Here is a 20,630-nt window from a genome sequence, read left to right as displayed (position 1 = left end):
AGCCTGTAATTTTCTAAAGCAGAGGGTTTTGTCTCGTGTTCTGCATCTTTTATTAATAATATATCTGAGCTAGTAGCTAGAAGGTGCTCAATAGTTACCTGATAATATTTTTTGTTATAATATTTCAAACTATATATTGGTCCCATTATCTGTGGACAATAGAAAGTAATGAGTATTTTAAAAATACTTATGTAAATTTCTCTTTAGACTTGAAGAATTAGATTTTTTAAAAAGTAGAACCTTTGCCTTTTGTGGATGTTAGTCTTACTCTATCAAATAATGAGATTTCTGGAGCACTTTGTGTTCCTATTTATAGGAACGAGAGATTTGCCAAATTATTTTAAAATAGCAGCCCCTTCTGTAAGAACTAAGCTTTGTGATGATAATGATTATAATAATACTGATATGTATAAATGAGGCTGTTTGTATTCATCGGTATATGCTATGCTGTTGCAGCCATTTCTCTGAGAGCAATCTCCTTTCTGATATATGTAGTTCATTTGCACTATAATTTTCAGTCCTAAAGTTTAGTAATTGCAAAGCATCTGAGTAGCATGGAGTAAAGGAAACTACTCAACTGTGATTTTTAGTATCTCTGTGTTAGTAACATTTTAAAAGATTATAGCTCTTGTTATTAAAAATCTGTGATTTGCAATTGAATTCGAAAAATGCATTTACAACTTGAAAACTAATAGTATGCAATTAAAACTTTAACAAAATTTCAGGACAAGTTAAATTGGATAAAATCATGACTATTATTGAACCAGTGAGTAAAAAAATGGAGACAGCAAAGCAACAGCACTTTGAGGAGTCCAGGTAATGTATAATTAACTAACCTATACAAAATATATATTTTCTTCTACTTCGCCAATATTCCCTGAACAATTGTCATGGTCTCTCAAGTTTTTCTATTAACACCCCATACATGAAGCTAATTTATTGTTCTGCTTGAGTTCCTCAAAGCATATCAGTTATCAAAATTTTTGTTTTCAGTTCAATTAACTTTTGAACTGGAGGATGTCTGAGTAGTTAAATAAACCATCTGGGTTTTACAGTGCATAAGCTTGAATCCAATTTGTGGCTTTCCTGAGAAAAAAATGCCATATTTTATGATAATATTACATAAGTTTAGAATTTTAATAACTCATCTGCAGCAATTATGGAGCAGAGTAAGTTATAATTTTCCTTTCTAAATCTAATAATTAAAGGTTAGTCTTTTTCTAACAGAAGGTGACGCTGGTTCTACAGAACGTAGTTTGAACACAGGAATTCTGAGCATTGTCTCTGCTTTCCAAAAGTGTCTGGAGATGGGTCATTTCCTTTTCTGAATTATTGCATGAAATAGCATCACCGTCTTCAAGATAACTTTAAAATTACATACACAATAGTTGGCCCTGGAGCTATAGACAGAACCTCTAAGCCCTTCAGCACATATTTTCTAAGAACATTTACACTTACAGACAGTAAATACTTCTCTGCTAAAATATATTTTTCAGTAGCTTGTTTTACAGTAATTCATTGATATTATAACATGGTCAGAAATTTGGGGTAATTGGCACAGCTATAAGTTAGTTGAGGAAATGCTGGCAAGGCTACGAAGAACTTTATGGGTCTTCCAACATTTAAGTTGTGAACTATGTCCTTAACACTAGAAGATCCATGCTCAGGGTAACCACTTTCTTGGCTTAAGTGTAATACAATACTCAAATTTGAAAGAGTGAAATATATACACAGCCTTAATACTAAAGGTTTGGTTATACCCATGATAAAGGAAGACATTAATTACAAAGGAAAATAAATTATTATATTGGAAATTTACTAGTTTTTATAAATTTCTTTTCTGCCGTTGAGTTACCCATTTTAACTCAAGATCCAAATTGGTCTAGCAAATTGGTAGCTCCTAAAAGAGTAATTAATATAGCAATTTAGCCAAATTGTTTAGAATTTCAAGTCAGCTTTTACTAACTGAAAAAGTTAACTGATTTGAAAATCATTTTCAGTATCTTTAGATGAGGCTGGTAAGCCATGGCAGAATAATAATGTTTTAGGGACAAGTGAAGCACTTATTAATAAATCTGATCAGGTATAATATCTTTCAGTATAATGTCTTTCTCAAGAGAGTTGACTATTTTCCGAAGAATTGTTTCTTCTGCAACTGGTAGAAGATAAAGCTCCCTTGACACCCTAACTTCCCATTTTTAATGAAAACATGTCCTGCTTAATGAGGAAGATCAACATCCTTTGAAATTAAGAGCAAGTGCATGTACTTCCAGTGACAGCCCAGGACATATAAAGCCTGAACTTCAATACACCTGGGCTGCCTTGTCTTTATTTATAGCTAGTTGACGGTGGTAACTTGTTTCCTACTTTAACAGTTAGCTTCATTTCATTAATGTTAAAAGCGTGATGGGAATGTACGGGGAAAGACAAATAAGTGCTTTGGGAGGTGGTGACTAAGGATTTTTGGAAACCCGTGCTTAACTAGACAAATAGAATGTCATTAGACCAAAATTTTTTTTGAAATCGGGTTCACCACATAATGAAGATAAGGAAACAGCAATGAGAATATAAGCAGAAGAAAAGATAATATAATCAGTTGGGAAATTATGTATGAGATTGTTAACAATGCAGGGACAGGCTCTAGGACTAATTAGTATGAATGACTCAACTCTTCATGAAACTCCCAAAAGATTTTTGTTGAAGTTAAAGAGACCCCTGTGAGAAAAGTTGCATATAAACAACTTATAATTATCCTGAAGATGCCTTGAAAAATACTGATTGTTAATATGACTATAATATTTTTGGGATGACTATTGAAATATTGGGCCAACAAAAGAAATTTCCTTGAGCAAAACATGAATATGACCAAATCTTTTAAATATATGATTTCTTCCCTTTTCTAAACTTGTCTATTTTTGACCTGTGGTGGGAAAACACAATTGAATACTTTCACAATTTCAATATAAGTTTAAGAAAGTAAAGTTCTTCAATGTACCTTTGAATTCTAAATTCAAAGATTGCCCTACATTAAAATACTTTTTATGATGATGATAGATATGGGTTCATCCTAAATTTTAATTTCCCATCAACAAAATGCATTTATTAGTCACTTATTTACTAGTGCTAATTTTTAGTTGATATTATTTGGTGCATTTGGAGGTATGACAACTGCATTTCAGTAAATACATTCTGTAATTTAGGCAAGTGAGCCTGGACTTCTTTGCCCAGTTTTGTGATCAGTGAGTTTCCTGTGTTACATGACAATTCATGTTTAGGTTGTTCTGATCAATTTCATAACAGAATGAGGATATTATAAAATAATGATAGAATCCCTCATGGCATTTCACATTTGTGTGAAGCAACTGCCATTTCATCTTAATGTCTGTAAAATATTTTGCTTCAGTGGTTGAATGGTCTACTTCCATTAGAATCTTTCATTAGGAACAATTGAAAATACATAATTAGTTCTAACTTGGCGATTAAATAACACTTATCCATGGACCAGATATTAGAAAGCAAAGGAAATTATGCCTGATCAATGAAATTTGATCCCATTCTTGGTGACATATAAAAACGTTCTAGGCTGGGCGCGGTGGCTCATGCCTGTAATCCCAGCACTTTGGGAGGCCGAGGCGGGCGGATCACGAGGTCAGGAGATCGAGACCATCCTGGCTAACACAGTGAAACCCCGTCTCTACTAAAAATACAAAAAATTAGCCGGGCGAGGTGGCGGGCGCCTGTAGTCCCAGCTACTCGGGAGGCTGAGGCAGGAGAATGGCGTGAACCACCGGGGGGCAGAGCCTGCAGTGAGCCGAGATCGCGCCACTGCACTCCAGCCTGGGCAACAGCGAGACTCTGTCTCAAAAAAAAAAAAAAAAGGTCTAGAATTTCAAATGGAATTTTATAAAACTGACTGCATACTCATGTCTCTCTATTTTCTCTTGATACAACTTAAGGGATACCTCAGTCCTTTGGCCAACTCCGTGGGCATGACCACATGAGTGACAGTCAAATTAATAGATCCTATCATTAGTTATTTCTTTACTATTTATTGAGTGCCTACTATGTACCAAATGTGAATCTCTGAAGAGTCTCCTCTTTCATAGACCATGCTTCTTTCTGGGCAAATGTTTTAAAATTCTAGAAATTTATGTAAGATTTATATAACTTTTGAACCAACATTTTAATTTCTAGGCATTTATAGTAACACAAGGAAATACAGGTGCACAAATATGAATGTTCAAAGATTTTCATCCTTGTTTATAAACAATAAAAAAGCAAAACCAACAAATATATCCCACAGAAGAACACTGTTAAATAAGCGATCAGTATGTCAACATCTATACAATGAATTTCTATGTAATGGGCCAAAATAACATGGAATTCTATGTAATGGGTCAAAATAACAATGTGCACCTTTGTACATTTATAAAGAAAGATCTCCATGATATATTAGTGTAAAACAATAGTATAAAATTCTGCGTGCATTTATGTACACTTAAACAGAGAAAAGGAATGAAATGTATTCCATATGCTAATCATGTCAAACGGAATCAGTATAAAATAGTAATATGGTTCCTGAAGTCCCACTGCCTGAATTTGAATCCTGACCCCACCCATTTCTAGCTGGAATAATCTGAACTGTATACTGCTTAACCCCTAAATGTCTTAGTTTCTTCATTTATACAATAAGCGTCATAATAGTAAGTACCTACATGCTTGTTTTGAAGAATAAATCAGGTAAAACATATAAAAAGGATTAGAATAGTGCCCTAAATGCTGGGCTACAGGAAGCATTGAAGGGTTTGCAATTATTACTAAAATATCAGGGTAATAAGATTAGGGGAGATTTTTATTTTCTTTTTGCTTATTCACATTTTCCCAAGTTTCTAAGTGATACTTGATTTTATTCAGCTGTTGGGATTGAAGCTCTCCAAATCATGTTAGGAAAACATGCTACTCAAAAATCTCTTGTAAAACACTGAAGAAATAGATAGATATGATGCTTGTTCATTTTCCTGATTTTTGCTAGTTTGGGCTCATTTGGAAAGCAAATGTTCCTATTTGTTATTCATCTCAGAACCAGCAAAATTTGGTAGTATTTTGTCTTTGCTTAATAATATTTACTCTGCAAGGCACTGAGGGAACAACAGGTGTAGTCTTGTTGACCAGAGACAAGTGGTTTTCTATGATTAACATTTAGTCCTATAACTTTAGTGTTGAAGATTTGTATTACAAAATAGGGACTATCAAATTACTTAAAGATCCAACTTAATGTTTCAGAAACAGAATGTTGGAATTATTCTATCCCTTTCCTGTCCATCTTTACTTACAACCTGGGACCTCTACCTTGGAACTTCTGAAAGAACCTGGTGAGTCTTATACATAAATGTTGGTAGCAGCACATTGATTTTCATTATTTTGCATTCATTTAAATGCAAAAACAAAGAGCTAGTATTGAACAGAGTTATTTCCTTTATTTTCATTTCAAACACTGTATCAAAGATAAGCAGATTTTGGAAACAACTACTAATAACTAGTTTTCCATGCCTTTATCTGAGACTGGATTTTTAAAAATATGAATATTGCAGGTTGTAGTAAATTATAAAGATAAAATTTGTAATTTTAAAAGTTTATTTACAGTTGAGTTATTGTTGTTTTTTAAAAAAATACATACAATTCTTTAAAAGAGAATATAGATGATTCTTTAAAGTCCCTTAAGTGTGATTGAGAAACTCTCTGGAACTTGAACTGCTTAAAGACCTAGGGGGCTATTGATTCAAAACAACTATTTTTTAGTTTTCCCTCTTTTTAATTTGTTCCTCATGAGCTTCAGGCTGTCATTAAGGGAAAACTCTTCTTGTAAAGTAGGACTTTTATTGATTTCAGAAGAAATTTTTAAAAGTTTGCTGAATAAACTCTTCCTTGGGTTCTCAAGGCACTTTTGCATATGATATCCTTTATAATTTTACCACCTTCTGTTTGGATTATTATAGAAGGAACTCAAGCATTAAGTGGAAGCTCACTTCCAAACAAATTCTATGAATCATGTTTTCATTATTCCAATCAATATTCACCAAAACTAAAATTTGTGAATATGCTGTCAAAATGTTGAAGATATGCAATAGATGTGTTTTACAATTTTGATTGTTACATTGGTTCAGAGCTTAAATTATTTTAAGGCTTTATTAGATAATTTGAGGTCCCAGGGCAATACAATAATGTATGGGTCTCAAGTGATTCTAAAATTGAATATACATGTGTGGAAGTAAATGTAGGCAAATATTTATACAAGGCTAGGGTCTAATGGGTGTAATAAATAATACTCTTGAAATCTGATCTCCTTGAAAGCTGTGTTCTATAGCTCTTTACCATAAGTTAAAGTTCTACTAATTCTGTGACATTTAGAATTTATTCAGGATGATCGAAGGGTTGATGAAAGCCTCAGTCTTCAAGTATCATTCACCTCACATGGATCAGTTGTGTCATCATCTTGCAGGGGAACTTTTTAGCTCTTTGAAGGACTTGGCAATTCTCATAGCTTTAGTTTGGATGTTGAAATTCATTCAAATCTTATTTTTCTGTATTTATGGAGCTTATATACAGGGGCTAGACCATAGTTTATTTAGTGCTAAACAAGAGTAGAAAACTTTTTCTAAAATATTTGAGAGAATCCTGGTTATTAGCTGCAGATTATTATGAAATTGTGAATGGAAAAGGCTGGCAGAATTGGTAGTCACCCATGTGATAAGTTTTGAAACTTGCTAAAGGTTCTACCCATGCAGAAATGTTCTGCTGAATTGTGAAATGTTTATTAATTGAACCATAACTTCATAGAAGCTAAAAGACTCCTCATACTTATTCCAGTGCGTGACACATACATAGTAGGTGCTAATAACCATATGTTAAATGAATGAACAAATGTAAATTAAAAAGAAAAAACCACCCAAGTAAAGTATACTTCAGTATTATCTGTGTACCTGTCTCTGCACAGTAGGCTAAAACTCAATAACTGCTAAAGAAAAAAAGAAATTGAGAAAATAAAATACTAGATACTATTTTTTACAATTCTTTTTAAAAACTGATTATACGTAGACTGCAGAGATACCATCAAAATAAACAGTGTTATGCAGTTTAGTTTATATGCTTTAAAAACAAATTGTTGCGGAGATTATTAGTTTTATGATATTATAAGTATCTCAATACTCATATAACTTCATGGAGAGTTGGAAGGTTGAATATGCCGAAAAAGCAAAAAGTTTTACAATAAAAATCATTCTTTCCAAATGCTATAGAGTAGGTGTTCTTTTTTCCTTTAAAATGAAATGTATCTTTAATCAAATAAGAATAGGGATTTTCACTCATTTGTTATTTAGGAAGTTTTTATTTTATTTTCAGCCACACCATTCTTTTATAATTACATATTTTTAAAGTAAGGCTAGAAATATCTGAAAGATTATGGCCAGCAACTTATTTTGTGTAAGCTATTAGTAAAATGTGAAAAATGTTCATTTTTGTGGAATAATTTAAGAGTGGTCCACACTTTGTGTCTTTGGTGAAAAATAATGAATACTTTTTGTTGTTGTTAATTTCTTTGTTCATGTTAAGGCTATAGTCTAAAAAGTCTGCACAGAAAAGCTTATTCTCCACATCATTATTATAACTCTACATAATAATTTATAGCTTCAGTGAATATCTGACATAGTCATTGAAGTCTATTTAACAAGATAATATATAAATAGTAAAAAATGTAGATATTGCCATTTTCCCTGGGGTATATGGTAATCTACTGGACTCAAATTATCACCCAATTCTTTTTTTTTTTTTTACAATTCATGCATAACACATGTACATAGTTTGGTGATACACATGATTATTTAATACATTCATGTAATTTGTAAAGATCAAATCAGTTCTTAGGACGTCCATCACCATAAATATTTGTCTTCTCTTTATGACAGAACCATTTCCATTCTTCTCTTCTAGCTATTTTGAAACATGCAATAGATTATTGTAAACTGTAGTTACCCTGCTGATCTATCTAACACTAGGTCTTATTTCTTCTGGCAACCCATATATTTACGTCTTCTTTTCATCTTTTCTCCTCCCTGCCCTTCATGGCCTCTGATAACAACAAATCTACTGTTTATCTTTGAGATTCATTTTTTTTTTTTGCTTTCACATATGAATGAGAACACACAATATTTATCTTTCTGTGCTTGGCTTACTTCACTTAACGACCTCTAGTTCCCTCCATGTTGTCACAAATGACAGGATTGCATTCTTTTTTATGGCAGAGTTATATTCCATTGTGCATAATATATGTCACATTTTCTTTACTCATCTGTTGATGGGCACATATGTTGAGTCCATATTTTGTCTGTTGTGAATAGTCCTGCAATAAACATGGGAATGCAGATGTCTTTTTGATATATTCATTTCCTTTTTAAAAGATATATACTCAGTAGGGGAATTGCTGGATCGTACGGTAGTTCTAGTTTTAGCAATTGTAAGGAAACTTCATACTGTTCTGAATAATGTCTGTACTAATTTCCATGCCCACTAACAGTGTTTAAGGCTTCTCTTTCTTCATATCATCAGCATCTTTTATTGCCTGTCTTTTTAATAAAAGCCGTTTTTAACTGGGGTAATAGCATATTTCATTGTAGTTTTGATTCACATGTCTCCATTGAGCATTTTTCATATGCCTATTGGCCATTCGTATGTCCTTTTTTTGAAACATTATCAATCTCTTAACAGGTCAGTCTAGCTATTATTGTTGCTAGATTTGTCTTTAGGACTTCATACTAGATTGATTTATTAATGGATTGCATACAGCATTATATTATTATAGTATTCTGGGTTTGTCCTTGTACTTAATTTTACCAGTGGGTTTTATAACTTCCATTTTTTAAAAACACATTAGTGTCTTTTTCTTTTAGATTGAAGAATTTCCTTTAGAATGTATTGTAAGATGGGTATTCTGGTAGTGAATTACCTCCACTTTTGCTTGTCTGGGAAAGAATTTATCAGTCTTTTATATTTGAAGGGTAGTTTTATTGGATACAGTATTCTTAGCTGGTAATAGTTTTTCTGTTTCAGCACTTTGAAAATGTTATTCTATTCTCTCCTGGCATGTATGATTTCCATTGAGAAGTCTGTTGCCAGATTAATTGGAGCTTTTTTATGTTATTTGCTTTTTTCTCTTGTTGCTTTTAGGATTCTTTCTTTATCCTTGACCTTTGAGGGTCTGATTATCATATGCCATGGAGTAGTCTTATTTGAGTCAAATCTGTTTGGTGTTCTCTGACCTTCCCGTACCTGGATATTTATCTTTGATTAAGTTTTGGAAAGTTTTCTGTTATTTCCTTGAATAAGCTTTCTACCCTTTGCTCTTGTTGACTTCCCTCTTAAACACCAATAATTCTTAGATTTGGTCTTTTGAGGTAATTTTCTATATCTTTTAGGTGATCTTTCTTGCTTTTCATTCTTTTTTTCTTTTTCTTCTCCATGTGTTTTCAAATAGTCTGTATTTGAGCTCACTGATTCTTTGCTCTTCTTGATCCTTTCTGTTGAGAGCTTCTAATAAATTTTTCAGTTCAGCAAATGTATTTATCAGTTTCTAGATTTCCATTTAATTTTAAAAAATTATTTCAATCTCTTTGTTAAATTTCTCTAATAGGTTTCTGGATTGTTTTCTTGTGTTATCCGGGAGATAACCAAGTTTCTTTAAAATTACTATTTTTGGTTCTTGGTCGAAGAGCTCACCAACTGCTGTTTCGTTAGAGTCAGTTGCTGTATCTTTGCTTTGTCTGCTTGGAGAATTCATGGTTCCCTGTTTGTGGTGGTTATTTGTGGATGTACATCTACGTCTTTGCATTGTAAGATTAATTTGGTCTTATTTAATTATTATTTTATTTATTTTTGTCTTCTCTGTCTTGCTTCTTTTGTTTTTTATTGGATATATTTACTTATAGGTTCTTTACTGCCAGGCAACTGCCTCCTTTTCAGTTCTAGATGGCACCTTAAGCCCAGATTTTTCTCAGCTCTAGCAAGTGTTTGGAGTGCTACCCTTCCCAAGTGCAGGAAGTCCCAATGGGGATAGCTCAGCAGTGGGATAGGCTGGCAAAGGTTTGTGCCCATGAGACATGTGAAACATACCTCCTGGAGTGTGATGCTGCTTAAAAGCCACTCTTATTTGGCCCTTGGCCAAGTTGTAGAGCAGTTTCCAGAGCTGGAGATGGTAGTCCTGCATCCCTACTTTGTCTCTACCTGTCCTCAGGGATATTTCTCCTCTCAGGCACTAATGATGCTTCTTATGGGTCAGGGGAGGGACAGATCTCCTGTCAGAGAACCCAAGATGGTGAATAAGCTGTTCGTTTGCTTTGATCTCACTTTTCCAGTGTCAAAACCGTGATTTTGGGGAGTATTTTTTGCATACTTGGTGCCAGGTAGAATGTGGGGTGAGGCATTGTGGATGTGCCAATTCTCTTACTGTCTACATGAAGTTTTTTCACTTCTTTGTGGCCCCAAGAACTGACTTGTGTTCATAATTTTTGTATTTGAATTCTGGTATATTTCTGGTAATAATCTTGGCACTGTATATTTGTTTATGGTTTTCTAGGGGGTTATGCTAGCTTGCTTCTATGCTGCCATTTTGGAACTGGAGGTCCTCAATTCTTCTTTAGAATAAATAATTATTCTTACTAAAGGAAAAAGAAAAGGAAATTAGAACATAAGATATAAGGCTAGTTATGATTTCTCTCTATTTGCTTAAAAAATCATCTATTTCCTTTTGAAGTCTTGCCTTTTAAAGCAGTATGGTATAGTGATTAATAGTGAAAGCACTGAAGTTACTCTAATGAGGTTAGAGTTCTGGCTTTGCCTGTTTCTAGCTTCAAATCTTATCCAAGTTACTTAATTGCACTGTGACTCAATTTCTTCATTGGGTAGAGGGGGGATAATACCAATTCCAACCTCAAAGTGTTTAGATAATGCTTGTCAAGTGCATAATATACCTCCTGGTGCTTAATAAAATTGAGCTACCATAATTAGTCACAACTTCCTACATTCATATAAATTTTAATGCATAATATACTAAAAAACATGTTGTTTGATTACTTAGCTTTGGTCCTGTCCTAAAGGACATATTACTGTTATCACAAGACACACCCTATCACAACATTGACTGACTTTCACTATCACATTATAAATTCAGGAAGTGGCAGTGAGGTTTATGGTCTTGTGTAAATACAGTAACTGTAGCCCTTCGTGGAGTCTGCTATTTTTGCTATTGTCACTGTTATCCTGCTAGAGACCTTGACTCTGCCTTTTGCTCTTCTATTTTGTTACATTTGGTAGGTCACTCTTAAATTGATATTCCTCAAGTGTTCATTTTACTGGTCATTTTAAAGCTTTTGTAAGGAAACAGACCCATGGCAGAAACTCTTTTGTTAAGAGAAACACTTTAAGAGACTTTTTCAAAAGAAAATAAGCTAATAGTGCTCTACATAATAACCAACTCTCTGTGTGGCCTGGTTCAAATCTCTTCAAACCTCTGGGCTTAGTTTCATCATGTGTAATCCTCAAGGAAAGAATGAAATGGCCCTCAAAGAGATAAAAAGTTAGAAAATTTCCTCTTTCTGGATGGCTGCTTCTCAGATATTAAAAACATCTCTACATAGTCATTGGCAGGAGAGAGGAGGGATCCCCTAAAGTCAGCTCCTGGCAAGATTCTTTATTTCTCTCTACTTGCCAAGTTGACAGCCTTCAGACTCTTAAGATGGATCTCATTATGTATTTAAGCTCTGTCTACCTCAGTCTCCACAAGACACCTAGGACTTCCAGGCTACCTGCATCACTAAAACCCCACTATATATAATTTTGTATGTCTTCTTTTCTGATGTCACCCCTCAACCCTCCCACTCCTGAAATTCATCCATTATGCTCCCTGAATTCATAGCCAGCAAAAACTCAGAATCCTTAACCTCATCTGAGTGTTTCCTTCCTCTTCCTGGCCTAACTGAAATCTGTGCCCTGAAGACATTTCTTCCTCTGACACCCTTTCAGGTGGTCCTGGGTTTTTTTCCTCTCATGCCTCATACCTCTGAGACTGGTGGTGGGTTGGTTTCCTCCTTGCTCCTCATTGCTGTTTCCAAACCATTCTCCCTTCATCTTCCCTAGCATGCTCAGCTTTGAATCTCATGTCATCAAAATATATCCTCTCCTTATAGTAATCTATTGATTTGTATCTATTCTTGCATATCTTTAAAGAAATGTAGACCCTGGATCCTTGTCAATTTCTCTAACACTAATCTTTTCATAGTTTTTGGTGATATTTATCTTGGATAGATATCGTCTTTTAATCCATTCACTTTTCTATTCCTTGAGCTCTTTTCCTCCCATGATTTTGCCCTCCATCATAATACATACATTCTCCAATAGTTATGGTCTAGAAATACTTCCAAATTACAAAAATCTTCGTAATACTTCCAAAATCTCACTTTGAAGAGCACTACTGTTTAACCAGACCACCTTCTATATGCTGACAATTTTTAAAATCCCTACTGGGAGCCTGAGGCTCCCAGTGGTTACATTAGGCCCAGATATCAAGTTCTTAATTTCTTCTCTAGCTAAACAACATTCTCTTGTAATTTTATCCAGATCATGGCTTTAAAGTACCGTTAATAGGCTGATGATTCCGCAATTTTATCTCCAGACTGGTTATTCTCCAAAACTCCAGCTCATGATGAACTGCTTAATTAAGGTTTTCACCTGGATTTTTAATTTTTAATAGGCATTTCCAACCTAACATGTCAAACTCAGGAACTGTGTACGTGTTGTTCTCTCTGCCTGGAAAGTTTTTTTCTTTGGAGATTACAGGCATCAATCCATCACTATTTTTATGCTTTGCCTAAAGGCATCTCTAACGGTAAGGCCATCCCTGACTACTCTGTCATAGGCATAGCCACATCCTCCAGACCTATCTACTTATCTTTCTTTGATTTCTAGCATTTAAGATATCAAGATATACTGCCTATTTTACTTATCTGGTATTGTTTGCCTCCTCCTGCTAGAATATAATCTCCATAAAGGCAGTTAGCATTGACTGATTTGTTCATACTAAATCCTTTAGAATAATGTCTGGCACATAAAAAGGGTTTACTATATTTTGTTGGATTAATTAAGATACTGGCATTTTATTTTGTAAAAGTGTTGTACCAATTATCATATTTTTTCTACTTAATGAGGAAAGTTACCTAATTTATTAGAATAAATATTTTCATCTGGCTCTAACGAGCTCAAGTATGCTGTTTTCATTTTTAATAAAAAATACACCTGAAAAAAATCATCAGTGTGTTTTTGTTTCATTGTATCTTTTTCTGAGAATATGGTGAACAACTCTGCAAAGAAAGACTTCTGAGTACTGAGTACAGAATACCTAATAATGCTGCTTAAATATGAAAAAATAATTTTTAAAACCTGGCCAAACTGGCAAGAAAGTGTAAATAATTAAATTCAGAAAATATAAGAAAGCTATATTACATAGGGGTTTAAAGTTCTTTAGAATTTGCTTTCATGGTTCATACCTATTTCTGGTGGCCTAGAACTCTCCTAGAAATAAAAACAACAACAAAAACTTAGCCTTTTTTGGAATAAGTGCGAAGTGGTTCTGAGAAGAATGTATATTCTGTTGATTTGGGGTGGAGAGTTCTGTAGATGTCTATTAGGTGTACTTGGTGCAGAGCTGAGTTCAATTCCTGGATATCCTTGTTAACCTTCTGTCTCATTGATCTGTCTAATGTTGAGAGTGGGGTGTTAAAGTCTCCCATTATTATTGTGTGGGAGTCTAAGTCTCTTCGTAGGTCTCTAAGAACTTGCTTTATGAATCTGGTTGCTCCTGTATTGGGTGCACATATATTTAGGATAGTTAGCTCTTCTTGTTGAATTGATCCCTTTACCATTATGTAATGGCCTTCTTTGTCTCTTTTGATCTTTGTTGGTTTAAAGTCTATTTTATCAGAGACTAGGATTGCAACCCCTGCATTTTTTTGTTTTCCATTTGCTTAGTACATCTTCCATCCCTTTATTTTGAGCCTATGTGTGTCTCTGCATGTGAGATGGGTTTCCTGAATACAGCACACTGATGGGTCTTGACTCTTCAACCAGTTTGCCAGTCTGTCTTTTAATTGGAGCATTTAGCCCATTTACATTTAAGATTAATATTGTTATGTGTGAATTTGATCCTGTCATTACGATGTTAGCTGGTTATTTTGCTCATTAGTTGCACTTTCTTCCTAGCATCGATGGTCTTTACAATTAGGCATGTTTTTGCAGTGGCTGGTACCATATGTTCCTTTCCATGCTTAGTGCTTCCTTCAGAAGCTCTTGTAATGCAGGCCTGGTGGTGACAAAATCTCTCAGCCTTTGTTTGTCTGTAAAGGATTTTATTTCTCCTTCACTTATGAAGCTTAGTTTGGCTGGATATGAAATTCTGGGTTGAAAATTATTTTCTTTAATAATGTTGAATATTGGCCCCCACTCTTCTGGCATGTAGAGTTTCTGCTGAGAGATCAGCTGTTAGTCTATGGGCTTCCTGTTATGGGTAACCCAACCTTTCTCTCTGGCGGCCATTAACATTTTTTCCTTCATTTCAACTTTGGTGAATCTGACAATTATGTGTCTTGGGACTGCTCTTCTCGAGGAGTATCTTTGTGGTGTTCTCTGTTTCCTGAATTTAAATGTTGGCCTGCCTTGCTAGGCTGGGGAATTCTCCTCGATAATATCTTGCAGAGTGTTTTCCAACTTGGTTCCATTCTCCCCGTCACTTTCAGGTACACCAGTCAGATATAGATTTGGTCTTTTCACATAGTCTCATATTTCTTGAAGGCGTTGTTAGTTTCTTTTTACTCTTTTTTCTCTAAACTTCTCTTCTCGCTTCGTTTCACTCATTTGATTTTCAATCACTGATACCCTTTCTTCCACTTGATCGAATCAGCTACTGAAGCTTGTGCATGCGTCACGTAGTTCTTGTGCCATGGTTTTCAGCTCCATCAGGTCATTTAAGGTCTTCTCTACTCTGTTTCTTCTAGTTAGCCATTTGTCTAATCTTTTTTCAAGGTTTTTAGCTTCTTTGCAATGGGTCCGAACATCCTCCTTTAGCTCAGAGAAGTTTGTTATTACCGATCGTCTGAAACCTTCTTCTCTCAACTTGTCAAAGTCATTCTCTGTCCATCTTTGTTCCGTTGCTGGCGAGGAGCTGTGTTTCTTTGGAGGAGAAGAGTCGCTCCGATTTTTTGAATTTTCAGCTTTTCTGCTCTGGTTTCTCCCCATCTTTGTGGTTTTATCTACCTTTGGTCTTTGATAATGGTGATGTATATGTGGGGTTTTGGTGTGGATGTCCTTTCTGTTTGTTAGTTTTCCTTCTAAGTCAGGACCCTCAGCTACAGCTCTATTGGAGTTTGCTGGAGGTGCACTCCAGACCCTGTTTGCCTGAGTATCACCAGTGGAGGTGCAGAACAGCAAATATTGCAGAAGGGCAAATGTTGCTGCCTGATCCTTCCTCTGGAAGCTTCATCTCAGAGGGGCAGCCATAGTTGGAAGTAAAGCACTCCTCAGCAAATGTAAAAGAACAGGATTATAAAAAACTGTCTCTCAGGTCACAGTGCAATCAAACTAGAACTCAGGATTAAGAAACTCACTCAAAACTGCTCAACTACATGGAAACTGAACAACTTGCTCCTGAATGACTACTGGGTACATAATGAAATGAAGGCAGAAATAAAGATGTTCTTTGAAACCAATGAGAACAAAGACACAACATACCAGAATCTCTGGGACACATTTAAAGTAGTGTGCAGAGGGAAATTTGTAGCACTAAATGCCCACAAGAGAAAGCAGGAAAGATCTAAAATTGACACCCTAACATCACAACTAAAAGAACTAGAGAAGCAAGAGCAAACACATTCAAAAGCTAGCAGAAGGCAAGAAATAACTAAGATCAGAGCAGAACTGAAGGAGATAGAGACACAAAGAAACGCTTCAAAAAAATCAATGAATCCAGGAGCTGGTTTTTGAGATCAACAAAATTGGCAGACCGTTAGCAAGACTAATAAGAGAAGAGAGAAGAATCAAATAGACACAATAAAAAATGATAAAGAGGATATCACCACCAATCCCACAGAAATATAAACTACCATCAGACAATACTATAAACACCTCTACGCAAATAAACTAGAAAATCTAGAAGAAATGGATAAATTCCTGGACACATACAGCCTCCCAAGACTAAACCAGGAAGAAGTTGAATCCCTGAATAGACCAATAACAAGCTCTGAAATTGAGGCAATAATTAATAGCCTACCAACCAAAAAAAGTGCAGGACCAGACGGATTCACACCCAAATTCCACCAGAGGTACAAATAGGAGCTGGTACCATTCCTTCTGAAACTCTTCCAATCAATGGAAAAAGAGAGAATCCTCGTTAGCTCACTTTATGAGGCCAGCATCATCCTGATACTAAGGCCTGGCAGAGACACAACAACAAAATAAGAGAATTTTAGACCAATATCCCTGATGAACATTGATGTAAAAATCCTCGGCCGGGCGCGGTGGCTCACGCTTGTAATCCCAGCACTTTGGGAGGCCGAGGCGGGCGGATCACGAGGTCAGGAGATCGAGACCACGGTGAAACCCCGTCTCTACTAAAAATACAAAAAAATTAGCCGGGCGTGGCGGCGGGCGCCTGTAGTCCCAGCTACTCAGAGAGGCTGAGGCAGGAGAATGGCGTGAACCCGGGAGGCGGAGCTTGCAGTGAGCCGAGATCGCGCCACCGCACTCCAGCCTGGGTGACAGAGCCAGACTCCGTCTCAAAAAAAAAAAAAAAAAAAAATCCTCAATAAGATACTGGCAAACCGAATCCAGCAGCACATCAAAATATTTATCCACCACGATAAAGTTGGCTTCATTCCTGGGATGCAAGGCTGATTCAACATACACAAATCAATATATGTAATCCATCATATGAACAGAACCAAAGACAAAAACCACAAGATTATCTCAATAGATGCAGAAATTCAACAAAATTCAGCAGCACTTCATGCTAAAAACTCTGAATAAACTAGGTATTCATGGGAAATATCTCAAAATGATAAGAGCTATTTATGACAAACCCACAGCCAATATCATACTGAATGAGCAAAAGCTGGAAGCATTCCCTTTGAAAACTGGCACAAGACAGGATGCCCTCTCTCACCACTCCTATTCAACCTAGTATTGGAAGTTCTGGCCAGGGCAATCAGGCAGGATAAAGAAATAAAGGGTATTCAATTAGGAAAAGAGAAAGTCAGATTGTCCCTGTTTGCAGATGACATGATTGTATATTTAGAAAAACCCATCATCTCAGCCCCAAATCTCCTTAAGTCGATAAGCAACTTCAGCAAAGTCTCAGGATACAAAATCAATGTGCAAAAATCACAAGCATTTCTATACCCCAATAACAGACAGAGAGCCAAATCATGAGTGAACTCTCATTCACAATTGCTTCAAAGAGAATGAAATACCTAAGAATCCAACTTACAAGGGATGGGAAAGACCTCTTCAATAAGAACTACAAACCACTGCTCAATGAAATAAAAGAGGACACAAACAAATGGAAGAACATTCTATGCTCATGGATAGGAAAAATCAATATTGTGAAAATGGCCATACTGCCCAAGGTAATTTATAGATTCAATGCCATCCCCATCAAGCTACCAATGACTTTCTTCAAAGAATTGGAAAAAACTGAGGACCAAAGAAGCCAGTCTGAGTCCCAAAACCTCAAAAATAAGGAAGCCAACAGTGCAGCCTTCTGTCTGTGGCCAAAGGCCTGAGAGACCCTGGCAAATCACTGATGTAGGTCCCAGAGTCCACAAGCTGAAGATTTTTGAGTCTGATGTTTGAGGGCAGGAAGCGTCCAGCATGGGAGAAAGATGGTGGCCAGAAGACTTAACCAGTCGAGTCCTTCCACCTTTCTCCACCTGCTTTTATCCTAGCCATACATACTGGCAGCTGATTAGATGGTGCCCACCCAGATTGAGAGTGGGTCTGCCAATAATTAACATTGTCTAAATACAGTTGCATATGAAATTATTGTCCAATTAGTGTGATGGAAACTTCTCTCAGTAAGGTGAATGAGAGTTTTTAGGATAGCAATCTCTCTCTAAAATGAGCTCGTAGGCAAGTGATAGCATGGCCAACTGGAGTTGCTTGGCATTTGTCTCCGCACAAAGAGAGACCGAAACAACAAATAAACAAGTATATTTCATCTGGAGTACTGAGGAAGTTTGCTGGATAGCACCAGAGGAGCAGCAAAATCTGTGGAGCATGGAAGTATAGGACAGCACCATAGAAACGTGAGTGAGTCACCCTGCCTCTGATACACTGTCTTCCCTGCTAGGACAGGCTCAGAGTCAAGGAAGACTTCTTCTTAGAAGGAAAAAGTAAGGTGGAGACCCCTCAGTGGTCCTCATTACTGCCTTAGATGCTAGTAGTTTACCACAGGAGAGTCCTTCAGTCCTCACAGGACCTGAAGCCAATTTGGAGAATTGCTAGGAGTTTGTGCTGCTGAATTGTCTTGGGGTAGGGGCCCATGTTTAGTACCTTCCTTTCCTATGATTTAAGTTTCTATGGAATGGCACCATCCTGAAGCTGGACCTACTACCAGAGTGTGTCCTACCCCAGGGGCTAGTAGCCACTGACTCTTTCCATTTGTGAGGCCCTACAATTGTTCCACCACATTCACATGGGTTTCTGCAGCAATTCAATTCTGACTGCCCAGAGCCTAGGTCCAACAAAACAGTTGATAATTTGGTTTCAAATTCCATGTGCCTAACCTCTTTCTAGGGAATGAAAAGACCTGCATAGTAAAGAAGCTGCCTAATAGCTAGCTGGCCTGCTGTGCCTGTGCACACTGGCATAGCATAGCCAGCTGGCCCACTGAGGCTGTGTATGCCTGTGTCCAGCTTGAAAGCCAGAACAATGGTGGCCCTGCCTCTCTGGAGAGACCAACCTACAGCCACCTGACTTGCAGAACTTGCTTGTAACCCCACCTGTTGCCTTTCCAGACAGTCAGTCTGGCAGCAGCCCTGCACCCTTAGAAAGTCCATTGCACAAACTGTTTATCTATTATGAGTAAACATGCTTGGCCTGACAATCAGCCCAGTGCCCTTGTCCCCAACAAAACTGTGGCACTGCCGTCACAAACTCTCACATCTTAGCCATTGAGACAATCACAGACATAATGAGGAGGATTATAATTAAAGAAATTGCACTGAGATGATGCTACTGAGTCCTCGCAGAACCAAAGCCAATGCACCATAGCCAACTGACACTCTATGACCATCTGCAGGAAAAAGTCTCTCCCTACAAAAGCTACTCCATAAAGTTAGAAAAAGTGACAGCTCCATTGGATGCACAGGTATCAATGTGGGGACTTAAGAAACATGAAAAAGCAGGGACATATGACACCCTCAATGGAACAAATAAGTCTATAGTAACAGACCCCAAAGAAAAGGATACTTATGAAATGCCTGAAAGGAATTCAGAATAATGATCTTAAGGAAGCTCAGGGAGATACAAAAGAATATAGACAAATAATTCTATAAAATTAGGAAAAAAGTTTATGATCTGAATAAGAAATCCAATAAAGAGAGAGATATTATAGAAAAGAACCACACAGAAATCTTAGAGCTGAAGAATTCAATGAATGAAGTAAAAATACAATTGAGAGCTTCAACAACAGACTAATCAAGCAGAAAAATTTATAAACTTGCTTTCAAAATAATCCAGAGGAAAAAGATGAAAACAATGAAGAAAGTCTATGGGACTCAGGGAACATCATTAAGTGAACTAATATTTGCATTATAGGGATGCTGGGGGAAGAAATGGAGAAGGGTACATAAAACCTCTTTACTTAAATAATTACTGAAACCTTCCCAAGTCTAGGGAAAGATATGATCATCAAGATCCTGGAATTTCAAAAATTCTAAATTATATTCAACCTGCAAAAATCTTCTCTGATGTACTTTATAATCAAACTGTCAAATGTCAAACACAGAGAATTCTAAAAGCTGCATGAGAGAAACATCAAGTTACAGAAACTGAAATTCCTGCTAGATTATCAGCAGATGTCTCAGCCAAAACCGTCCAGGCTAGAAGAGAATAGGATGGTATATTCAACATACTAAAAAAAAGAAAACCAACTGTCAGTAAAGAATACTATACCTAGCAAAGGTTTCCTTCAGAAATAAAGGAGAAATACTATACTTATCAAAGTTTCTTTCAGAAATAAAGGAGAAATAAAGATCTTACCAGACAAGCAAAAGCTGAGGGAATTCATCACTAGCCTAGCCTTACAAGAAATGCTTAAGGGACTATTACAGCTGTAAACAAGAGGATGATAATTATTATCATGACTCATATGAAAGCATAAAATTTCTGGTAGAGGTAAATACATAATCAAGCTCAGAATACCCCAGTGCTCTAATGGTGCAGTCTAAATCTTTCAGTGTTCTAGTATAAAAGTTTAAAGTAAAAATGGTTAAAAAAAAGCAACAGATACCATTAGTGGCTGAGGAACACATACTACA

The 20,630-nt window shown here is 36.2% G+C and overlaps 1 protein-coding gene across 1 annotated transcript in view; it reads left to right on the top strand.

Annotated features, from left to right (window-relative positions):
- Positions 1-20,630, top strand: part of IQCM (IQ motif containing M) — a 483,244-nt gene that overhangs the window by 137,523 nt on the left and 325,091 nt on the right. The window contains exons 7-8 of the mRNA XM_058436810.1: positions 726-816; positions 5,284-5,372. Of these exons, the coding sequence (XP_058292793.1) occupies positions 726-816; positions 5,284-5,372 (180 nt within the window). The remainder of the gene's footprint in view (positions 1-725; positions 817-5,283; positions 5,373-20,630) is intronic.

This window comes from Hylobates moloch, unplaced genomic scaffold (genome assembly GCF_009828535.3).
Source record: "Hylobates moloch isolate HMO894 unplaced genomic scaffold, HMol_V3 SCAFFOLD_3, whole genome shotgun sequence".
NCBI lineage: Eukaryota > Metazoa > Chordata > Mammalia > Primates > Hylobatidae > Hylobates > Hylobates moloch.
This window is presented reverse-complemented; position numbering and strand designations above follow the sequence as displayed.